The sequence below is a fragment of the Pocillopora verrucosa genome, chromosome 8 (genome assembly GCF_036669915.1).
Source record: "Pocillopora verrucosa isolate sample1 chromosome 8, ASM3666991v2, whole genome shotgun sequence".
Classification (NCBI taxonomy): Eukaryota; Metazoa; Cnidaria; class Anthozoa; order Scleractinia; family Pocilloporidae; genus Pocillopora; species Pocillopora verrucosa.
In genome coordinates this window covers 4305296-4325558 of record NC_089319.1, presented here as the reverse complement: position 1 = coordinate 4325558, position 20263 = coordinate 4305296, and the positions used below count along the sequence as shown (strand labels likewise).

Below are 20263 nucleotides of genomic sequence, written 5' to 3'. Positions count from 1 at the left end.
GTTCCCATATGCCATCTTTACTCAGATTTTCCATTTGATCAGCGAATTCTAGAAAAACGGGGTAAATTCTGTGAAATTCATTCTTTAGGTGGAATATATCCTACTGACTTGCCATAGCCAACTTTACCCCGATTTTCGATTGGATCATTGTGTGAATTTGTCATAAACGGGGTAAATTATGACAAATCCACCCAAACGTGCAATAAATCCAACAATGATCTAGAAACAGTACTAAAAAAAGAACAGCTAAAATCAGCGGGACCGCAATAAAATCACATCACAATCTACTACTTCAAATTTTTACGGAGGGCTTAGTGCGATACAGCAAAAACCTACAATATTTAAAATAAACAACCAAAGGCCAAACTTCTGTGATTCAAGGAAGACTTCGTGACGCGACGCAGACAAATTATCACAACTTTGACCTCTCAGTTGATCTCACCTCCAGCAGATCAGCGAAGCGTCAAAAATATATAATTTCATGCCGACGAACCATAATCTATGATCTTCAGCTATTAAACAAAATAAAACAATTGTGATATGACACCACATTGTGCTTTTGTCTTAGCTTGTGTGTAAAATGTTGTCAATAGAGTCGCAAGTCGAACAATGAGGACAGTAAATAAAGCAAGACTGCAAATAAAGCGTGAACAATAACGCATCTTTTGGTCGAAAGTCGCTTTGTTATTTACGTAGCGAGTTATTCTTCCACGTTTAGGCTATAACAACGATGCGATCACACGGCGCCAACGAAGGAACGATAGAACTTCAAAGAAAATAATGTGAGAGGCCAATGATCCGGTTCGCAGTGATCATGCGAACAGCATGTTTTCCTGAGATCAGTTACCGGAAAATACTGGTCAAATTTTCCACTTATCCCGACCCCCTCGAATAAGTACTTTTGCTTGAAGACATAACTACAACGGAGTCTCTTAACCAGTCCCAAGCCGCGTGTCGCTCGATAGATCACAGGATATGATTGGCCACTCTATCACATTACGTCAGAGGACATATCTGCAATGAGAGGACATAAGTGCAACGGTACAGTTATTAGCCAACGAATTTCTGTGGGACGATGGTGAAACTTGCCTAAAGGTAAGCCGGCCGAGAGGTAAGCCTTGTGCTGAACAGTTTCTTAAATTTTTTGTATTTATATTTTTAAGTTGGGGAATCTTTTGTCAGTGAGGGATTTTAAACATATACTATTGGACAGGGCTAACTCACTTATTTAGAAATACGAGTTGCAATAAAGACTCTAGTAGGCCCACGCCTTCACGGGAGGATCACGAGCTTGGACCTGGAGATCAGAAGGTCGAAGAGAGAGACAAGGTACGAAATAGAGTAATGGCGAACTGTAGCGTTGATGATACTTTCCAATTACCATGGATTGCAAAATTTTTCCATTCCTTTGCGCACGTTAATTTTTATTTTCATAATGTTTCATCTGTTTTTGCTCCTACTCTTCAAGATTACCAACAGGTAGGAAAATATTAGATTTATTTTGATGCGTTTCTCAGGCACAACGTAGCGACTTTCTTGGACAAACGTAGGCTCAGTTACAGTAGTGCGTTAAAAGTCGTTGTTCGGTTCCATTTATGAAGATCTTGATTTTATTTAAAGTGGAAATAAAATCTGAGTGTGGGTTGTATTGTAGAGATTCGATTAAACACAGAGATTCTTGTTACCTGATTTGATGTATGTCATCTGTACCGCCATTGCATTTGATTTAATTAAAGCATTTTGAGAATTACAATGCTTACTTCTGAAAGTTTGCCCTTCATATAAGGGATCTTATCGGGGGGGTACATTTTCTTGTATGATTTCTGCGCCTGCAGAGTATCGCTACAGGTCGGCTTCTACTTATAAATAGGCATAAAACGTGACAGACGAAACCTGTTGATTCTTGACGCCACTTTCAATTATCTTATTACATGTAGACTGTTCAAGTCGGTCAAAGGGGTGACTGAGTGGCGTTTGAAAAGTTGGTTAATGGTTTTTTTTTTCCGAAGGTAGAGACATGTCTGTATGGCTAATTGATGGTGGCACCTCTTTTAAACTGTGTAGTGACGCAAAACAGAAAAGAGGCTGCCTGTGTGCAAGAGAATAGTTACAACTTGACAAATATTGTGCTATCAAAAGATAAATTGTTCTTTGCCATTGAGGTTACCCTAAAACTAAAACCAAAGCTAATTGCAGTACTGTAATAACCATTAAATATTTGCAGGTCTTACTTATAAAGTTTTGACACCATTTCTATTTCCTTTGCAGGCATTATTCCTTTATGCTTTGGGTCCATGCCTTTTTGGTGGTCTTCTATTTCTTATCTTCTGTGGACATTTCTTGGCAAGTTGGTGTTCCTGTGATAAGCACCAAAGACCTCAAGCAAAATGTGTGATAGCTTTGCGATGCATTGTTCTGTTTACATCTGTTTTGTGCAGGTTGGTAATTTTTTTTAGTATCAGTTAAGAGTGTATGAAATAAAAATGTCATGTGCTGTTGGTGTACCTGTAAATAATATTGGTTTATGATTTTTCAAATTAATTAGGGAAGAAATACTGGTACATGTAATATTCAATACTCTGTTGGGGCAATTAATTACTAAAATGTCTAGTTTAAAAATATTATTTCAGAGTCAATCATATCAATGGATTAGTTAAAAAGTACAGGAAAATTTAAGAATCAGTTTAAATGGTGTACTGTTATTCTTTTTGTCACCTCAATTTATCATTTATTTCAGTGGTGCAGGAATTGCAGGATTTGTCTTTAATGAAACAATAGATGAAGGAGTAACAGGAGTGCTTGCAGCTGCAGAAAATGTGAATGAAAGTCTTTTAGAAATAGAAACAAAGGTACTAATTACTCAAAGGCACTTGTTTTCTTGCATGAAATTTAGACCTTGCAGTTGAAGTAATCAATATTATTCTTTTGAAATTATACCATCACATCTGTAATCAGAAATAACATTTACATAAATGTATCTAGTCTCAATGGAAGAATTGTTTACTTCAGCTTTTACACCAGAGATGTCTGGTCAATATCTTAATGCCTTGTTATAAATTTCACTAGAACTGCAGATATAAATCAAGCAAAGAAATGATCCTGGCAAATGGACTGCAATTTTAGCCATTGCAGAAAAGGGGTTTCTGAGAGGAATTGTAGTTAAACACCCAACTAGTATTTGGGAGGCACAGGTTCAAAGCCTGAATTTTTCCAGGCTTCTTTTCTGTATTTGCCAAAATTGCAGTCCACTTGGAAGGATCAACTCTTTACTTGATGATAAACATATCACTGAATTAACCCTTTAACTCCCATGAGTGACCAAGAAAGAATTTCTCCTTACAATATCAATACAATATCAACCAGACAAGTGATGAGAATAAAGAAAAATATCAATTTGTGGATAATTGGTTGATCCAATACTAAATTCTCTGAACCAACATTATAAGAATTGTATGGTTGACAGTAAGGAGAATTAAAAGATTTATCTGGGAGTTTAAGGGTTAACCCTTAAACACCTGTGAGTGACTAGCATCTAATTTCTCCTTACAATGTGGCCCCTGGATTGCACACAAAGGTCACAAAAAGAAAGGCAATGATCACCAACTGAAGAAGCTCCTGATTGTCCTAAAAATTCTCCTTTTCAGCACCTTAAAAAATGTATTAGACAATAGGAAGGAAAACTTGCATACTGATGTCAGGGTGTAAAGAGTTAATGTGTTTTTTTTTTTAACAAACTATAATCTTATGGGACTATGTTATATTCCAGGTTGATTTTGTAAAAGATAAGCTGATAGACATGGACAGCATCCTCCTTGATGCTAAATCAGACTGTGCGGGATTTTCTATTGGTGAAGAGTTGATAGATAAAATTAGAATCTACTTGGAAGGCATTGTGACCAGTTTAGTGAGAATAAAGAGAGTTAATCTTCCTCCCATAAATGAAGATATCCATGACATTGAGTATTACAGGTGAGATAACTATCATTTTTAATCTCACTCTCTTACCCGAGGTCAACCAAATTGTCATGGCAAGGTAGTGAAACAGTCTATAACATACAGGGTTTTTTGTTTATTATTGTTGTTGTGTTTGTACTTTCGAAGATTTCGTAAATGTTTCATAAAGGGTTTCTACAATAAACTATGATCAAGATGATAAAATAAGCTATTTTTTTATGAATTTCAGACGGTGGACTACATTTGGTACAATGTGTTTGACCACTCTTGCTTGTGTGCTCATGATTTATGCAATTTTAAGAAGGAGCAGATGTGGATTTGTACTGTAAGTACTGAACCCTGTAGATCCCCCTTTTCCCTCCCCCTCCCCCCCCCCCAGGATCCACCAACCCCTGTTAAATGCACATTTGCCTCTCAGCATTATACACAGTGTGCTGACTATGGCAACATTTCCACCTCAGTTGTAATCTATATAATTATCTAGGTCATGTTTTGCATGGGTCATACATGGGTCAAACCTTGCTAACGGCAGATGTTTTCCTTTCATTGCTCTTAAATTGACTTGTATCTTTGCAGAGCCATATTAGTTGGAATCATCTGCCTCCTAATAATCTGGTGTGGTGCAGGAGTTGATTTGGCTTTAGCAGTTGTAAGTCACTTACAGAACTCAATCACTTTTACAACAACCACACAGTTGACATTGTTTTGATCTAGATGTGAATTGTTGTTTACTGCTTTAGTCTCTTGACTGCAAGGTCTTACACAAGCTTAGTAGTTATGATGATTACTCACAGAACAATGCTAATGGCACTCATATTTGACTTAACATGAAAAACTTAAGTTACATGTCCTTCATTTGTTCATAACTGTATTTTACATAACCATACACGAATAAATAACTTTAATCATAACTTACAATTTCCTCACATGTTATTGGTGCATTAGCTGCTTTATTTTTCATAAATCATTCTGTACAGCTGTAATCGGACAGTGTAATCAAACAGTGTAATCAGACAATTGGCTGTAATCAGACACCTGTAATCACACAGCTGAAGAATCTAATCATACTAAGTCCACTTAACCAACTCCACCAATCACAGAATTAATCACAATAACCTTAGCAACAACCACTTATCCTAGAAAAACTGAGGAATTTCCAAAATGGAGAAATTTTGTTACTTTAGGCATCGTCACTACCAGAGATGTTTGTCCTAAATGCATTTGTTGTTTTCGGAAATTGTAATAGTTATGATTAATTGGTAACAGGACTTTTTGTCTTCCAATTGTGTCTGTAATCATACTCATAATTGACAAATTGGACTCCCACTTTGCGGCCGTCCAATTTTGTTGATCACTTGAATGTATCATTTCAGACCGAATTGGACTCCACTCAGTCCTATTACCATTATTAATTACCAGGTCAGAGGTGAACACAGCAAGATACTTTAGTTTGCAATTTTCTGATGAGCTGTTTTTGTATAGGGTATGTCTGATCTGTGTGTGAATCCTAAAGGAACAGTTTATTACTATGTCAATAGCCAACCTGTGTTGAAAAATACTGGTAAGATATTTAGTATTTTCTTTTTTTTCTAATTGCTTTGAGTTTAAGTTTGTTCTTGATCAATATTGACCCTTTCCACCCTGACGTGATATGATTCAGGGATGATACTGTAAGGAGAAATTAGACTCCAATCACACCTAGGAGTTAAAGGGTTCACACTGGACAAATGGCAAGACAGTTATATTGAAGAGAGGTTGTACTTCTATTGTGAGAGAATCTGACTATAGTGTGAAAAAGGAGTGTACTTGGAATGATCTGACCACAGATCAAAATAAACTACTGTAAACCCATCCTCAGTCGAATCTTTTATTCTTTGCATTAGGTTCTCTATGATGTGAAATTTTTTTTGCATCGAGTTGTCTTATTTCTTTACACAGGTGTTGTGAAATACTATATGGACTGCCCACTGGATGAACATAATCCAAATCAAAAGGTCAGAGAACTTTTAAAGCTACTGACTTTTTGAAAGTACATGATGTTCAGTACTCTATTTCAATATCAATTGCTGAACTCTAAGGTGCATTGTTAAAGCCTGACAAAATCGTTGCTGGAAGTAGAATTATTGCTGACTTACTTTGTGTTAATAGTTAAGGTTTTATTTGAATGAATAAAATTTTTCTTTTTCTTTGTACTTAGTATGCAGATAAGGCCAAGGAACATTTGGAGGAAGCTTTAAGAACATTTCTTATTCTTATGGAGCGAGCACATGTATGTATGAGATACATTTGATATCTTCCAATACTGAACAAAATTTTGTAGATGGGAGGCTAAGGGCTCTCACCTGATTAGGCCACTAACATCTCCCATGGGGGTAATGGGTGGTATGTGTGGTGCTTGTGTTCCACGAAGCACATTACCTTCTTTACCCAACATTTTATATCCAACGATCTGTCCAAAAAGTGTAGTACACAAGATCTTACTGACATAATACTGGTCTTTAAATGCCACCCCATTTCCCCCCCCCCCCCATTGACAAAAGTTAGAACTAGGATGTCTTTTAATCTCTTACCATCCAATGTATTGAAATTGAAGTTTAATTTATAAAATTAAACTTATTATTAAGTCAAACTCTCAAAACCTCAATTGTTTTGTGAAAAATATTTATGTTCAGGAATTGAAAGATCATTTGCCTCCTGAGTGTGAAGATAATCTTTCGAAAGGTGACTGGGACTTGCACCAGTCACAAGAAAGTGTGTCCATTATAGCCAAGAATCTTGACTGTGGATATGCACATGAGGTATGAAACTGCCCAAATGCATGTAGAGAAAGCAAAATCTGAGTGATCAAAATGGCAAATCATGACAAAAGAAAATATCACTTGAAGATGATGCAAACTCAAGATAAAAATGAGGAAACTGAGTAAAGTGGTGGAAAACTTGTGACCAAGTTGCTATTAATGTTTGTTTTGCATCTGTCTGGTTGGGAGGGTCACACAATTTTTAGACCAAGTACAAAGTAAAGCTAAGGGAAATAAATGGAATTCCAGATTGATCCTGATTTACTCAGAATTCCTCATTTGATGACGAGATCTTGTTTTATAAATGTTTTGCCACCCCTATTCTTCCACATCAGTTGGGAGAAAATTGGTCAAGATGTGTTGAGAAACTTTGTTTTTTGATGAAAAGATAAAAATAAAAGGGGAGTTAAATGGTCTTTATCAACGTGCCATTGGTGAGAGACTAGTTCAGCTGTTAATGAGCTTTTACAAGCTGAATTGTTCACTTTCTTGATCATAGGATGAACATTTGTTTGGATATTAATAATCCTAAATCAAACAGCTCTGGAGTTGGAGCCAGACTCAATTGTTATTGCTTTTCCTAAACAAAGTTTCCATCACGGCAAAGCGATGGATAATATATACCCTCATTTAGTTTTTCTTGGGAAAAAAATGTAAAAAAACCAACCATCGTGGATTAACAAGGAAATTTACTTCCTACAAACACATTTAGATATTTTATCTTCTGTTTGAGTGTTACAGTCTGCAATAAGAGAGACAGTTATGTATTGCTCTGTAATGTGTAAAATATATTTTTTTTAATTGTAGCAATTCAAGTGTGCCCAGTACTCTGTGTGTTATTACATAGTGTAAGTATAAAAAATCAGTTAGTGTGTGTCAATGAGATCTTATTTGTCAACAGTGAGGTGTTTTCTTGAGCCACTGGCTGACCCCTTCAGGGCTTATCCCAGTTTTTAAGTCATTCGTGAGTTGGAGTACTGCAACCACATTCCCATTGAATGGGATGCCAGGATATGACAGCTCACCACCAGACATTTTATCAGAGGTTGCTGGTGAATCAACACTTTTTGATCAAAAGGCCAGTGCACTAATCATAATTCTGAGCACTGTGCCTTCCAATCACAGTTGTAATAATCAACCCTTACTGTCTGGTTGTCAGGGAAACACTTTTGGTAAGCTTAAGTCTCTGGACATCCAAAACAAATTGGAGAGAGACAAAGTGGACTTTTCTTAGACATTGGGTTGGTGTTGGAGAGATTAACTTGTGAATAAACGTATAAAAGTAAACAAAATGTACTGCTTAATGATATTTATGGTTCCATTGCAGGGAGGGTGTTGCTGAACTGTTTCTTATGACTCTTCTAATTGGGTTTTTCCTCATCATTAACCTCACTCTGGTGCTGCCCATATTACTTAGGTAACTACTGCATCTTCAGGTAATTTAGTGTTAACAGCTGGGTTGAAAACGTAAATTAGCCACTGTAAAGAGTAAAAAAGCTGACGTTTCGAGCGTTAGCCCTTCGTCAGAGCGATGGAGTACTGCAGCCACATTCTCAGCTTTTTTACTCTTTGCGGTGGCTAATTTACGTTTTCAACCCAGTTGTTAACACTTAATTACCTGCTATACTCTCCCACCGACGCAGCACCCCAGTTTCTTTAGAAACTTACCCCTTTATTCATACTGCATCTTCACATGAGAATACACCACATTGGATATGTGTGGTCGTAGGTAGAGGTTGAAGACTGGGTCTAGAACACAAAATCGAGGCTCTCTCCAGGCAGAGTCATGTAGAGAAGTGATTTGTGAAACAAGAAACTCAAAACCTGTTTTTGCTCTGTGTTATAAATTTAACCCAAAATGCTTACCTGAGTAAGCTTCTACTCCATGTCATTGACTAAGGATTTTCCTTTTTTATGACCCATGTTCAAACGTCAAACGTGGGCCATTAATTCTTGGGCTTTTACGCAAGATATTCCCTCACTCTGGAAATGAAACTTAACAGCTTTCAAATTTCCCTCTTTGTACGAGAACGAAGAAAATTAAGTGTGAAAACCGTTTTTTTCCTGTATATTTCTTCGTGTTTAAGTTTGCCACCGAACGAATCTGCTCAAGATGTGGGAAGCTACCATTCAAGTCTTAGGTTGATCTAGATTTGGCTTTCCTTCCAGTGATACTTTTTGCTGGTCAATGTGTACATGTATATGTATTTGTCCTTATTTGTATTAATTGCTATGACAACCCTATACTCTTACTTCTTTCACCAGAACTCCGTCATCCAAGGGTCGAAAGCACCGTAGCATTTTACACGTGTGTGGGTGAGTGGCTTGAACATTCATTTAAATCAACTGTTTTGCTATACTTTCACTATGACTAAGGGTCAACGCTCGGAACGTCAGATTAAAAACTCTTCACGGTGGACAATTTACATTATCGACTCAGTTAATGAAACAAAGCTATCTTGTTATACTCCCCCACCGACGCAGCACCACAGGTTTTTTAGAAGCCTACCCCTTTTTCTTTTCCACAGCAATCCGATAACAACATGTCTCCAGTCTTATCTCCCATGCCCAAATACGTTTTAAACATTCCTCTGTCCTTTGCGAATGAAACTGGTGTATTTAAGAGTGAATACTCACTTGTGTCGTGTTTCTCCTCTCATCTAATCTTGCTCAGCTCTGACTCCCCTATTGGAACTCCTTACCAGTCTATTTCGGAAGAAGATCCCAGAACGGAGTCTGTACCCCTCATTCCCAACGATCTGCAGACACCAACGGTAATGAATATGTAGACTGACTGATATTGATTTATTGAGAAATTGACCGACGGAGTTGGGGAATGGTGGACTGGTTGGTTGTCTGACTGACTAACCGTCCAAGTGACGGACCACTGACTGACTCTCTCTGACAGAGTGACTGACTGACTGTCTGACAGAACGACTGACTGACTGACAGAGCCACTGACTGACTTACCAACCAACTGACTGACTGACTGAACCACTGACTGACTTACCAACTGACTGACAGAGCCACCGACTGACTTACCAACTGACTGACTGACAAAGCCACTGACTGACTTACCAAATGACTGACTGACAGAACCACTGAGTGACTTACCAACTGATTGACGGAGCAACTTAGCATCTTACTGAGTGACTAACTACTGATGATTGACCTCTGACTGGCTGACAACTAAGCGGTACAAAGTCTGGTATAATGGTAGTCATTTTAGTTTGTGGCTGCACGGGCTCTCCGTTTTATCCTCTGCTTAATCTAAATGTTATGTTGAACTGCAAACTCTAATCTGACGATCAATGTTTCATAACTTACATTAAGTGATTTATGAAATTATATTTTCCTTGTACACAAGTTAAATGTCATAACAGAGAGAAATATCGATGAATTATCCTTGATTCAGAGAGGTACCAACTTAAAATTTAGCTCAACGTATGTCTGCTTATGTGAGAGTGAACTCTGTTTTTTTTTCCTCTCATTCAGTACAACGCCATGCACCGGTCCTCGATGGAGTTTCATTCCTTCGAGGATTCGTGGAAACCCGGGCGTTTCAGTTCAGTAGGAGCTAATCCGTTGTTAACTGCTGCTTCTCCGCCATCATCGTCAGATGTATCCTCCAACACTGACCTTCCAAACGTAAGAGGACGAGGCGAGATCAACAGTATGGCGTTCTGAAATAAGACAGTGACGTCATCCTCTTCGCCTGACTTTTCTGAGAAGCTTTAAGATGTATCACTTTGCGGGAAAACTTTTGCAATACACGTTTGCAGCGAAAAATTTTAAAACTTGTTAATACGAAAGCCGAAAAGGGTTACTTAATCATTTATGCCTACTTTTTAAGGCTATTTAGAGTCTTTTGAACATGTAGATAGATAGATCTATCGGCTAACGCATAGAGCGTTTTTATCAAAAAGATCTTGATTGTTTTATATTGAAAGTTAGCGGAGGCATCTATATTTTTGAATCTAAATTATTTAATTATTTATGACAATCAGGTGTGAATACCTGTACGATAATTTTTATACGATTTAATGACAGATCGATTGCATGAAGTATTTTGAGATACATGTGACATTCTGTTTTTCTTGATCGTAGTAAAAACTTTTATTGAATGTTGAGAATATAACTTGATATCGAGTACCACTTTTTTGGAAGGAAATATTTTTATTTTATGGTAATGGAACGTCACCTGAGGTTGCGTGCAAACTGCAGTATGACATTTGTAATATTTGTGCAAAAGGTAGAAACTTTTTAGAATAGAGATGGCTGCTATAAAGGACCACTTGGTATAGAAAAGTGTCGAGGATTTCTTCGGAAGAGATGACGAATGTATGCGGGTATGTTTCCGCTTCATTTGTCGTTGAAACCTAAATTTTACCTCTTCAACTGATATTAGTCGCAGTATACTGTGATTAAACTATTCTTGAGAAAGCTATGGGAGTAATTGTATAACGGACTTGAACTTGTCCGTAAGACTAGTAAGTCATCTCCATTAAAATAAAGTTATGCGTTGTCTTAATTGGGACGTTAGTGCTTTTCTTTAGCTCTGTGCACTCCTCAGTTTATATCAACACCGTAATATGTTTTAGGGCTGCCGGCTGAATGAAATACGCGGCTTTCCTATCCAGTTTTCATTATGCAGAGCAGAATTTTCGCCGTCGTTCTCGAAAGCAGAATTTTCTTTTCCTATCTCGTGTTTTTTGGAGCCCCTGTGACGTTCCTGGGGAGAGGAACCGTTAACCAGCATTTTCTCGCCCTCAGGCTCTTGCTTTTGTGTCACCACAGGTGCTTGACGGATGGTAACCGCTGGTTCAATGTCACTGCAGTCACTGTCTTCTTGTGGCTTTTCCTCTTTGTCATAAGTAGTCTTAGGGATACGACAGTCACAGAGGCAGCAACAAAATATGACTAAAATCAAACGCATAAGCTTAGTTAAAAACCAGTGAGACGAGGACGAGCCCTATCCCCAGTCCCCATGGGTAGGTTTCTAATGAAACTCTGGCGTTGCGTAAGTGAGGTTTATTACAGGATAATTTGGTTGTATGAACTCATTTGTTGAGGTAAATTGGCCTCGGTGTCTTCCCAATAGAAGCCGGTTTACAGTTTGGGATGACGCTGTTATCAGTAGATACTCACCAAGCACTACGGTGGACAGGAAGGCTAATCCCGCCACCTGCCACATTCTTATTCCCCACAGGTTCCTCTCGGTCACGGGCAGAGGAGTCGAGGTCGTGATCTCGGGTTCCAACGTCTTCACCTTGGCTGATGGAAGAAACACGTCGTTTTGTGCAAAGCATGATTGAGCCTGAAAACAAATAAAATATTTTACTGTGACGCAAAAGACAAGATACAGTGTTAAAATAATAGATTAGTGCGTTCCAGGATCCTGGTAAAAAAAAAGAAAAAAAGGCGAGTTAGAAAGCCAGCGATAGACGTGTAGCGGTTGCCTGCAGAAACAGCCGCTACACAGGCCACGATAACATTCTTAGGAAAATGAAACTAGACAATGAGAAATTTTGCTTGACTTAAAACAACTGCCGAAACAAATCGCATCTACCTCATTCTGTCTTTGGATTCGAAGTTTAGTGATCTAGTTAAATCCACGCGCTGTAAATTATATTATTACGCTATGATATACAAACTTGATGTATGCTTTGCTTATACTTTGCAAACACCTCATATTTGTTGAAGGAATAATGTAAAAATTTGTTGGCCTAAATTTTGTAGAGATTTTTCACGAAGATGTAGCACTAAAAAGAGGGTTTGTGGTAAATGTGACCCCAATTAAAAAGTTTGATTCATGACACTAATAACGCAGAAGTAAAAAAAGCCCTCCTGCAATGATGGAAAAAGAAAATAGCTTCTTCCTTCATTATCAAAAACCACAAAAGATAGATTTCGTCTTTCGTTTCACCGATCAAATTAATAATTCATTTCAGCTCAAATTTAGACTATTACCTTCAACTAATCATACCAAGTTTCTTCTTTTAGATAAAAAAAAAATTGCACAAAACTGACTTAATTGTACCTAAGGACAGAACAAAAACATTCATAGCTTTGGACGAAAGATTATGTTTGAATCAAACAAAATTATACTTTAATGTCGCCCAATTAGCTCCTTTTTTCGCAAGACTATCGCCAAACTTTGATAGTTTTTGGTTTAGTAAACGTCTTAATTCATAACTTCGATTACCTGAAAATCTAGGAGAAACAAGTAAAGGAGAAGAAACTTTAAAACCATGCTTCAGTGTTAGTGACTGTCCATGTCATTGGAATTGGCTCCTGTCCACGAAGTTTCTAATTAAATACCTTCTATGATCCAAACAGAATATCTGTAACGCACAGTGACAAAGTCGATCAATCTATTTTAAAGAATGTATCATCGTTTTTTGGCGAGAAACCAGAAACTCTGTAACATATACTGAAATGTTTACAAAAGGCAGCACTTAATTGCGAGCCTGTTTGGTTAGTGATTGGCAAGAGATAGATGTACTCATTAAATAGCCTGTCCGTTTTATTGGACGCCTCCTTGCGGTTTTGACGTGGAACTTTAGAATAAGATAAGATAAATTTTCGCGGTTTTCTATGCTATAATTGTTTTAAAAAATTCTACGACTCTAACTTGGCTTAAACTTTTAGAAAACTTTTTCCTCTTAGCAGAAAAAACTAGAAATTAAGCCTTGAACTTGTGAAGCATGCACGCCGGCCTCAAGCATTTTATTCGAGCGCGTAAGACAGGTTCATCTAATCTTGCCCACTCGAGTAGCGAATGAAAATACAGGATTTGCCTGGCTCACGGAGGTAGTCTTACAATAAAGGTTGATACGCGCACCTGCTCGCTTCTGGCAAAATTTGACGTGAATCCATAGAGTAGAGACTGGGAACCCGCAAATATACGGAACCTCTGGCGAGGATACTAAGCCAAGATGGCGGCTGTTTTGTGCATGAGATTGTCCTCTTTTATGTAATGAGATCAGGTCTCTAGTTATTTGAATGTTGTTTTAAAGGACGTAGTATCTATTTCCAAAGTAAGAGTCATGTCTGATCTGAATATTTTATTCTGGTAAGACTTTGCACTTGCAATTTGAGAACGAGTTTTTGGTAAAGTTTTTGGCTCATCTCACATTGGTCATCAAATGCCCAGAAAAAACATCCATTAGTGCTATGCTAAGTGAAGAAGGCTCTTTCTTTCCATTTTAACACCTTTAATCTCTGCCCAAATTTTAGCCCTGAAGATCTACTTGCACACAAAAAGAAACCTTCTCAGTTACCACTGCATGGAGGACCTAAGGCATTCGCTCCGGATGTAGATGCAGATGACAAAATCTTGTCGTCCTTGCTTCAGGAACATGGAGATGTCCTACAGGAACAAAGAGTTGCAAAAAAGTATATTTTATTGAGTTCTTTTCTCTGCTCTCTTACCACACCGCGGGTAACAAACTACTTATTGTGACTTGGAATTTAAAGACATGTCTTTCTGCGAATGACTTTAAGATTTGAACTTGAATGTAAAGTTCACTTACTGAAGTAATTTTTATACAATACAATTAGTTATCAATTAAGATTTAGTTATACATAAACACGTAAATAATAGCGATATGAACCGACGTTTCGAAGTCTTCATGACGCCATTGTCAAGGCAATTTATGCGAGGATAGTGAATTCTGCGACCATTAATAACTGCAAAAAATTTACTTGATAAAGAATGCGAGATTAAATTACAGGGATACTTTAACGTGGATTGAGTCGAATTGCATGTTCGGAGTTGGTTTTAGTTTGGTTTAAACACTACCAAGACAAACATGGCAAGGTCCCTGCTTCACGGTTCTAAAGAAATGCAAAAATAAATTTGATTGCTTAATGCATGAGATGTTATTCATCAGAAAACTAAAATCAACTCTGAACGTGCCATCTGACTCAATCAGTGTTTAAGTATTTCTGTAATTTAATCTTGCATTCTTTATTATGTAAGTTTATTGCAGTTATCAATACTTGCAGAATTCATTATCTTAACTTTCACCCCGACAATAGCATCATGAAGACTCCGAAACATCAGTTAATACAATTAGCGATTGCAATTTTGATTCATGTTTCTGACAGGAGCAACTTATCTGTAGGCACATGGGTTCCTGGTGAAAAAGTTGTGGAGATGTCAGTAACAAAGGTGAATAGTTGTCTAGAAATGCATGTATAATGTTTAAAAAAAATTTTGTTTGTTTGATTGTTTACCCACTGATTTATGCTCTAGCACATATTTCCACAGAGCTTAGTGTGTAAGTTTTTTTTGTTCCACCAGAAAGTGATGGAAGGGCTACCATTCTGAGAAAAGTTGATAAATGAAAGCCCATATGTCTGGATCTAGGCCTTGGCCAATTGTGTACTTGTCAAAGTCTCTTGCATATGTCTGTCAAATGTTTGACATTAGAAATGAACTCTGTTATAACAGATTCAGGTGACAAGCTATCAAGGTTAAGTTGCCTTCCCTTTTTGCAGGGTCCTCACTGGCAGCACTTTGGACATCAAAAACATGGCAAAATGTTACTACAACCACATGAAGCTCTTTTTCTTCTTGAACAGGTATATTGCATTTCATTTGGGTATTTGATTAATTCATTTTTGTTTTCCTGAGTATTATTTTGTACTATCTTATTTTTATAAGCAAATCACACAGAACCAGCTATAGTGACCCACCATACTTACCCATACTCACCTTCTTTTTTTCTCTTTGACCAGAGATATTTTGGTAAAGTGGATAAGTTACATTTAAATTTTCTATTAATTATAAGCTAATTAACTGAAGAGACAGACAGTCACACAGGATGTCTACTTTCTCTTATCTTATAATAACACACTCTATAAATTGAGATCATTCTCAAAAGTGAAATAAACTGAATGGCAAAATTTTGCAATTATCCCTACTGATGATAACTTGCTTTAATTTAATGTTTCAGGGATCGCTGGCACTGTATTATGGTGGACTTCCAATGTCTTTTCAACAGGTAGCAAGAATGATAAGTCCTTCCTTCTTTCAAAACAAAGTACATTTACAAATCTACACAGTATATGCATACATTATGCATGTATTGGCATGTGCATATATTGCTCAACATATCTCAGAGTAAACTGCATGTGCAAGTGTAAAGCTTGAACTCTTTAAGTTGAAAATGATGTCTGCCTAGACCTTATAATATAGAAATGCTATCAAAGTGTTTCTAATTGATCATTTCCTTTCCTGTATCCAAGTTGTATTGTCACTGATAACATAAAGTTTATTTTCCTTTTATTTTTAATCTGATGCACTGTAGGCCTATATGACTATGCTCTCTGATGGTTTCTCTCCTGATTTCTATCTGGTTGGTGGAAATAAAATATTACTATTTTTTAATACTTATAATGAAATTGTGTTTGTTTTATTTGAAGAAAGGTGTGCCATGATCAGTAATGTCTTAATGGTTCCCTGTATTGGATACCAAGTTTTGTACACTGTAATCTCTGGGTTTTCTATATGTTTAAGTCCTTCTAATGATGAGTGCTGAAGGTTTAATGTTTTTCAGGGTTTTGAAACTAATGAAATGAAGTATCCACACCAATGAAATGTTTGGTGTTAGAGTATTTTATTGACAGCACTAAGAACGTTTTCCATATATTTGATATTTATTGTAGCAATTTAATAATTTTTCTTTTTTTTTTGAAAATCTGTGTTGTGTTGTGTTATTCCAGGTTTATTCTTATTTTCTGCGCTTGGGATTCACAGTTCTAAGACATCAATCAAGGTATAATTAAATTCTTATACATGTACTTTACATGTTTTTCAGAAGCAAGAACCTGAGGTATGTGTCAATAATTATTGTTGAATATTTGAATATCTCTAACTCTATGAAAATTTAAGTCACCAGCCTGTCATATTTAAATTTACCATGCATATGGTGTCGGATTCACTGTGAATGTGTTTCTTGTTTAGAAAACAACATGGATCAGACACACAGACTGACATGGTCAGCCCAGAGAAGAAAAAACAACAAGAAGCCGTGACATCTGTTGAAAGTGAAGGAAGTGTTGACACTGCTCATGGTAAAGGTAGCAAACCACTGGCGTCATCTCCTGTTACCCACCTTTGGACCAGTGAAGATGGCTGTAGACCCCTTGTGAGGCCAGAGGATGCCACCTCAACAGGTATGTCACATGTATATTTAGTGTTCAAAGTAGACTCATTGAAATCTTGAGATGTGTCAATGTTAAATGATACCTTGTATCTATAGTCTTTTTATGGAGCTAAATTAACAAAAAAATCAGTAGAATCAGATTAATCAGGATAAGCATGGGGATGCTCCTATTGGCTTTTGTCTCCAAGTTGAATTGGAATTGGAATTAGGGTGTTGTTTATTCTGGAGAGAAGAAGATTAGAGAATATGGAGGAAAACCTAAGGAGCAAGGATGATTGGGAATGGACTTCAGGGTCCCGCTGGAAGCAAGCCCTTAACACTCTAGTAGAGTTTCAGCTTTTGTATTCTAAAATTACTTTGGTGCCTTTTTAGCTGCAGTTTTGTCCAAGCTACAAGTAATCAAAAACCAAAGGATGACTGAAGCTAATGATTTAAGGTACCTCTTTATTAAACATTTTAGGGAGCTTTCCTTCAGAGGGCTCATTACCTCCTTGCATAATATCAAGTCATAGGAAAGTCTGCAACTGCAAGGCCATGGGCAAGCAGTGAGGATACAGGCCAAAATTGTTGACAGTGATATTAAAGTACCTAATAATATACATGAAAAAATTAATTGTGGCTGATTGGCTGAAAATGAGTGCATTTTTTATGTGACATAAGTGCAATGTTGTAACACAAATGCAAATTTCAAATTCCGCACACCTGCTTCCAAAATTTCACCCATCTTGCCTAACTGTGTTGTGTTTTTCATATTAATTTTTAACAAGTAACGACATGATTTTTCGTGCAATTTGGTGTAAATAAGCACTTGTAAATTTTTCAAAGAAGACTACTTGTCCTTGATCATGTTGTTTCCTATGCAAATAGGAACAAGGAGTACATTTGAAGTGGAGTGATCAGATTTATACTTTGGGGAGGGGAGGGGGGGGGAAGCATTACCAATCCTACTGGATTGCCTGGTTTCATTGTTGGAAACTAATGTTAGTCTTCAGTCTATGATTCTAACTAAATTGGCAATACAATTTGTTGAAAACTAATGTTAGTCTTTTGGAAAATGTTCCTATTAAATTAGTTATTTAATTGTGAACTTGATTCCAAGAGTAAAATGAACCCAACCATTGTCATTAGTTACATGCACTTTGTGTATCACTATGACCACTGCTCTGTAATGGGCTGATGGGTCATCATTGACTTTAAAATGTCTGCTTACTGCTATTCGGTCTACAGCACAAAACAGCAATCTCTTCAAATAGCATTTGATGTTTATCAGCCTGGGCTGAATTTCAAGAAATCAGATCCAGGGACTCCAGACTTCTGTGTCTCTGTATGCAGGTAACTTGTGCTTGTGCTCAGCTTTTGAAAAGTTTCTAAAAATGGGCCCTCATTTATCCTCCTAGAGTTCCAAATCTCAGATTCAGTTTGAACCGCAAATATCGTAGTGCTAATAGGAAAGGTTACAATTCCTATGAATCTTTAAAATGTCATTTCTCCTAGTAATAAGATCAATACTGGATTCCTTTCCAACTCTTTCAGGTCCCTATCTTAACTGTTTCTTCCCAACTCGCGAAGGGGAAATCGTTAAAGAATACGACCTTGTAAATCCACACTCATTCTTAAAAGGAATGAAGAAAAGGGGTTGTGAAGCGTGATGCGAAGTGAATTCTTCAATTAACGTCGAACTTTTGAGTCTGTTATATGTAGTTTGTCCAATCTTTTCCTTCGCAACCATAAGTGTCGTTTACAGGGGGCTTCGTGCCTACCTGACGGTGTCCTCCGATTAAAAATCTTTATTTAATTAATTAAGAATATATGAAAGTCATATATTTGAACTGCGGATAAAGACATGAATGAAAGTGATCCTCGCAGTAATGTGCACTACTTAGGCAGTAGTGAAAATAAGGCCTGAAAAAAATTCAGGCCTGTACTGCCTAAGTAGTGCACATTACTGCGAGGATCACTTTCATTCATTTCAAATGTTGCTATGTTTGTCTGCTGTGAGTCGGAAGCCTCGACCACATGCACGGTAACCCACCCCGCTCCTAATTGAGTCAGTCAGGCCACGGTTAAGGTGTAATTTATTATGAAACTGGTCAATTCTGTACTTTCAGGTTTTGTGACCCTCCCCCTTCACTGGCGGTTATGAGCGCTATGAAAAAGGAATGCGCTCGTGTTCCACTTAAAATCGCTCTGGTAGATGGAGGAAGTATATCTTTTTACAGTGTGCTGGATGTCGACAGCCCCACATATATCACGAGAGGTTAACGCGACTCGAAAACGTCACAACCCTACCAGCTAGCTCGGATAACGGGAAAAAGGTGCTCAGAAGTGCCTGCGTGCAGTCGTTGTCAGTGGATTTCAACTCGTGGCCATGCCCTGAACTTCGCGTCGCACAAGCAATGAATTGTTTGAGAAATTTCGACTTGCGAATCTCGCAATTTCATAGAGTATGTTGTAAGAAGAAATTCTCAAACAATGAAGACGTTTCGTTTCATGTAAGGGACTAACTCCGCTTGAGCGGCTCCCAGTTTTCGTTGCATGATGCTCCTCCTTCCTGATGTAAGGCAATTATCCCCAAGCATTTCACGGTGTAATCCTGTTTCGCTGAGAATTCGTCGGTATCCGCTCACACTTCATGGTAGAAAGAAGCTGAAATATTTAAATGAATGGCCAATGAACGAAACTAATTAAGTTGCCTCCTATAGTCTCGAACTCATACCTATTCATCAAAAAATTCATTGTCTTTTTTCACACGAACCTCAGTTCAGTCACGGCGAGTCTTGCAGTAACTTTTCTCTGGCCTCTGAGATAAGGAGAAGAGTCCTTTCCATTCACTTTCAGGATGTAAGCATTGCCGCATGAGTGTGTTGCCTTGCCTGGATCCTCGCCCGCTTCACTGCGAATGGAAACTTTTAGGACAACTGTCACAAGAAAAGCAAAAAATAAACGTCTTTAGTTTAAGGGAAGGATGTGTCAAGTCAGAGAGGCATTACGTTTACTTACAGCTCAGGAATACTAGTTTCCCTCCCAGTCACGGCGTGAAGTGGCTGAATGACACTTCTCTTCCTTGATGGATGCTATTTTCACACACATGATGCTTTCCACACGAGGTTAAGCATTTATCTACTGAATTTTAATCAAGCCTCTTTTAAATCTTTGGAGCCCATGTCTATCTCTGGGTTAAGAACGACGCTCATTAAGTGAACAACTTGGCTTTTAAAAAATGCATTGCTGCGTTACAAACTACAAACCAGGTTGCAAAATCACACTTAATTTCGATAAAGTCAAGTCTCTTGATTCCTCTGCGTCATTGTAGAAAATCTCTTTCGTTTTCAAATT

At 37.5% G+C, this 20263-nt stretch overlaps 3 protein-coding genes across 4 annotated transcripts; 2 read left to right on the top strand and 1 right to left on the bottom strand.

Annotated features, from left to right (window-relative positions):
• Positions 1 to 1337: 1337 nt before the first annotated feature.
• On the top strand, positions 1338 to 11283 carry LOC136282764 (protein tweety homolog 3-like). The gene is made up of 15 exons (XM_066170605.1): positions 1338 to 1479; positions 2269 to 2438; positions 2738 to 2849; positions 3767 to 3969; positions 4184 to 4279; positions 4531 to 4603; positions 5437 to 5515; positions 5893 to 5948; positions 6152 to 6223; positions 6627 to 6752; positions 7560 to 7600; positions 8080 to 8169; positions 9018 to 9068; positions 9427 to 9526; positions 10248 to 11283. Exons 1-15 carry the CDS (start codon positions 1345 to 1347, stop codon positions 10437 to 10439), a joined length of 1596 nt encoding a protein of 531 aa, XP_066026702.1. The 5' UTR covers positions 1338 to 1344; the 3' UTR covers positions 10440 to 11283.
• LOC136282765 (uncharacterized) lies at positions 11267 to 13162 on the bottom strand. The gene is made up of 3 exons (XM_066170607.1): positions 12958 to 13162; positions 11901 to 12069; positions 11267 to 11672 (listed from the first exon to the last, which is right to left on the bottom strand). Exons 1-3 carry the CDS (start codon positions 13003 to 13005, stop codon positions 11350 to 11352), a joined length of 540 nt encoding a protein of 179 aa, XP_066026704.1. The 5' UTR covers positions 13006 to 13162; the 3' UTR covers positions 11267 to 11349.
• A 523-nt stretch (positions 13163 to 13685) lies between these two features.
• Positions 13686 to 19890, top strand: LOC131791040 (tRNA-splicing endonuclease subunit Sen54). Of its 2 annotated transcripts, none has more exons than XM_066170606.1 (11): positions 13686 to 13827; positions 13992 to 14150; positions 14865 to 14928; positions 15258 to 15341; positions 15716 to 15763; positions 16070 to 16117; positions 16485 to 16537; positions 16726 to 16937; positions 17300 to 17363; positions 18155 to 18259; positions 19036 to 19890. In XM_066170606.1, exons 1-11 carry the CDS (start codon positions 13802 to 13804, stop codon positions 19187 to 19189), a joined length of 1017 nt encoding a protein of 338 aa, XP_066026703.1. In that variant the 5' UTR covers positions 13686 to 13801; the 3' UTR covers positions 19190 to 19890. The 2 variants fall into 2 exon arrangements, with proteins under 2 accessions (XP_066026703.1, XP_058964331.2); XM_059108348.2 differs by having other exon boundaries at positions 13692 to 13792; positions 14882 to 14928.
• Positions 19891 to 20263: the final 373 nt, after the last annotated feature.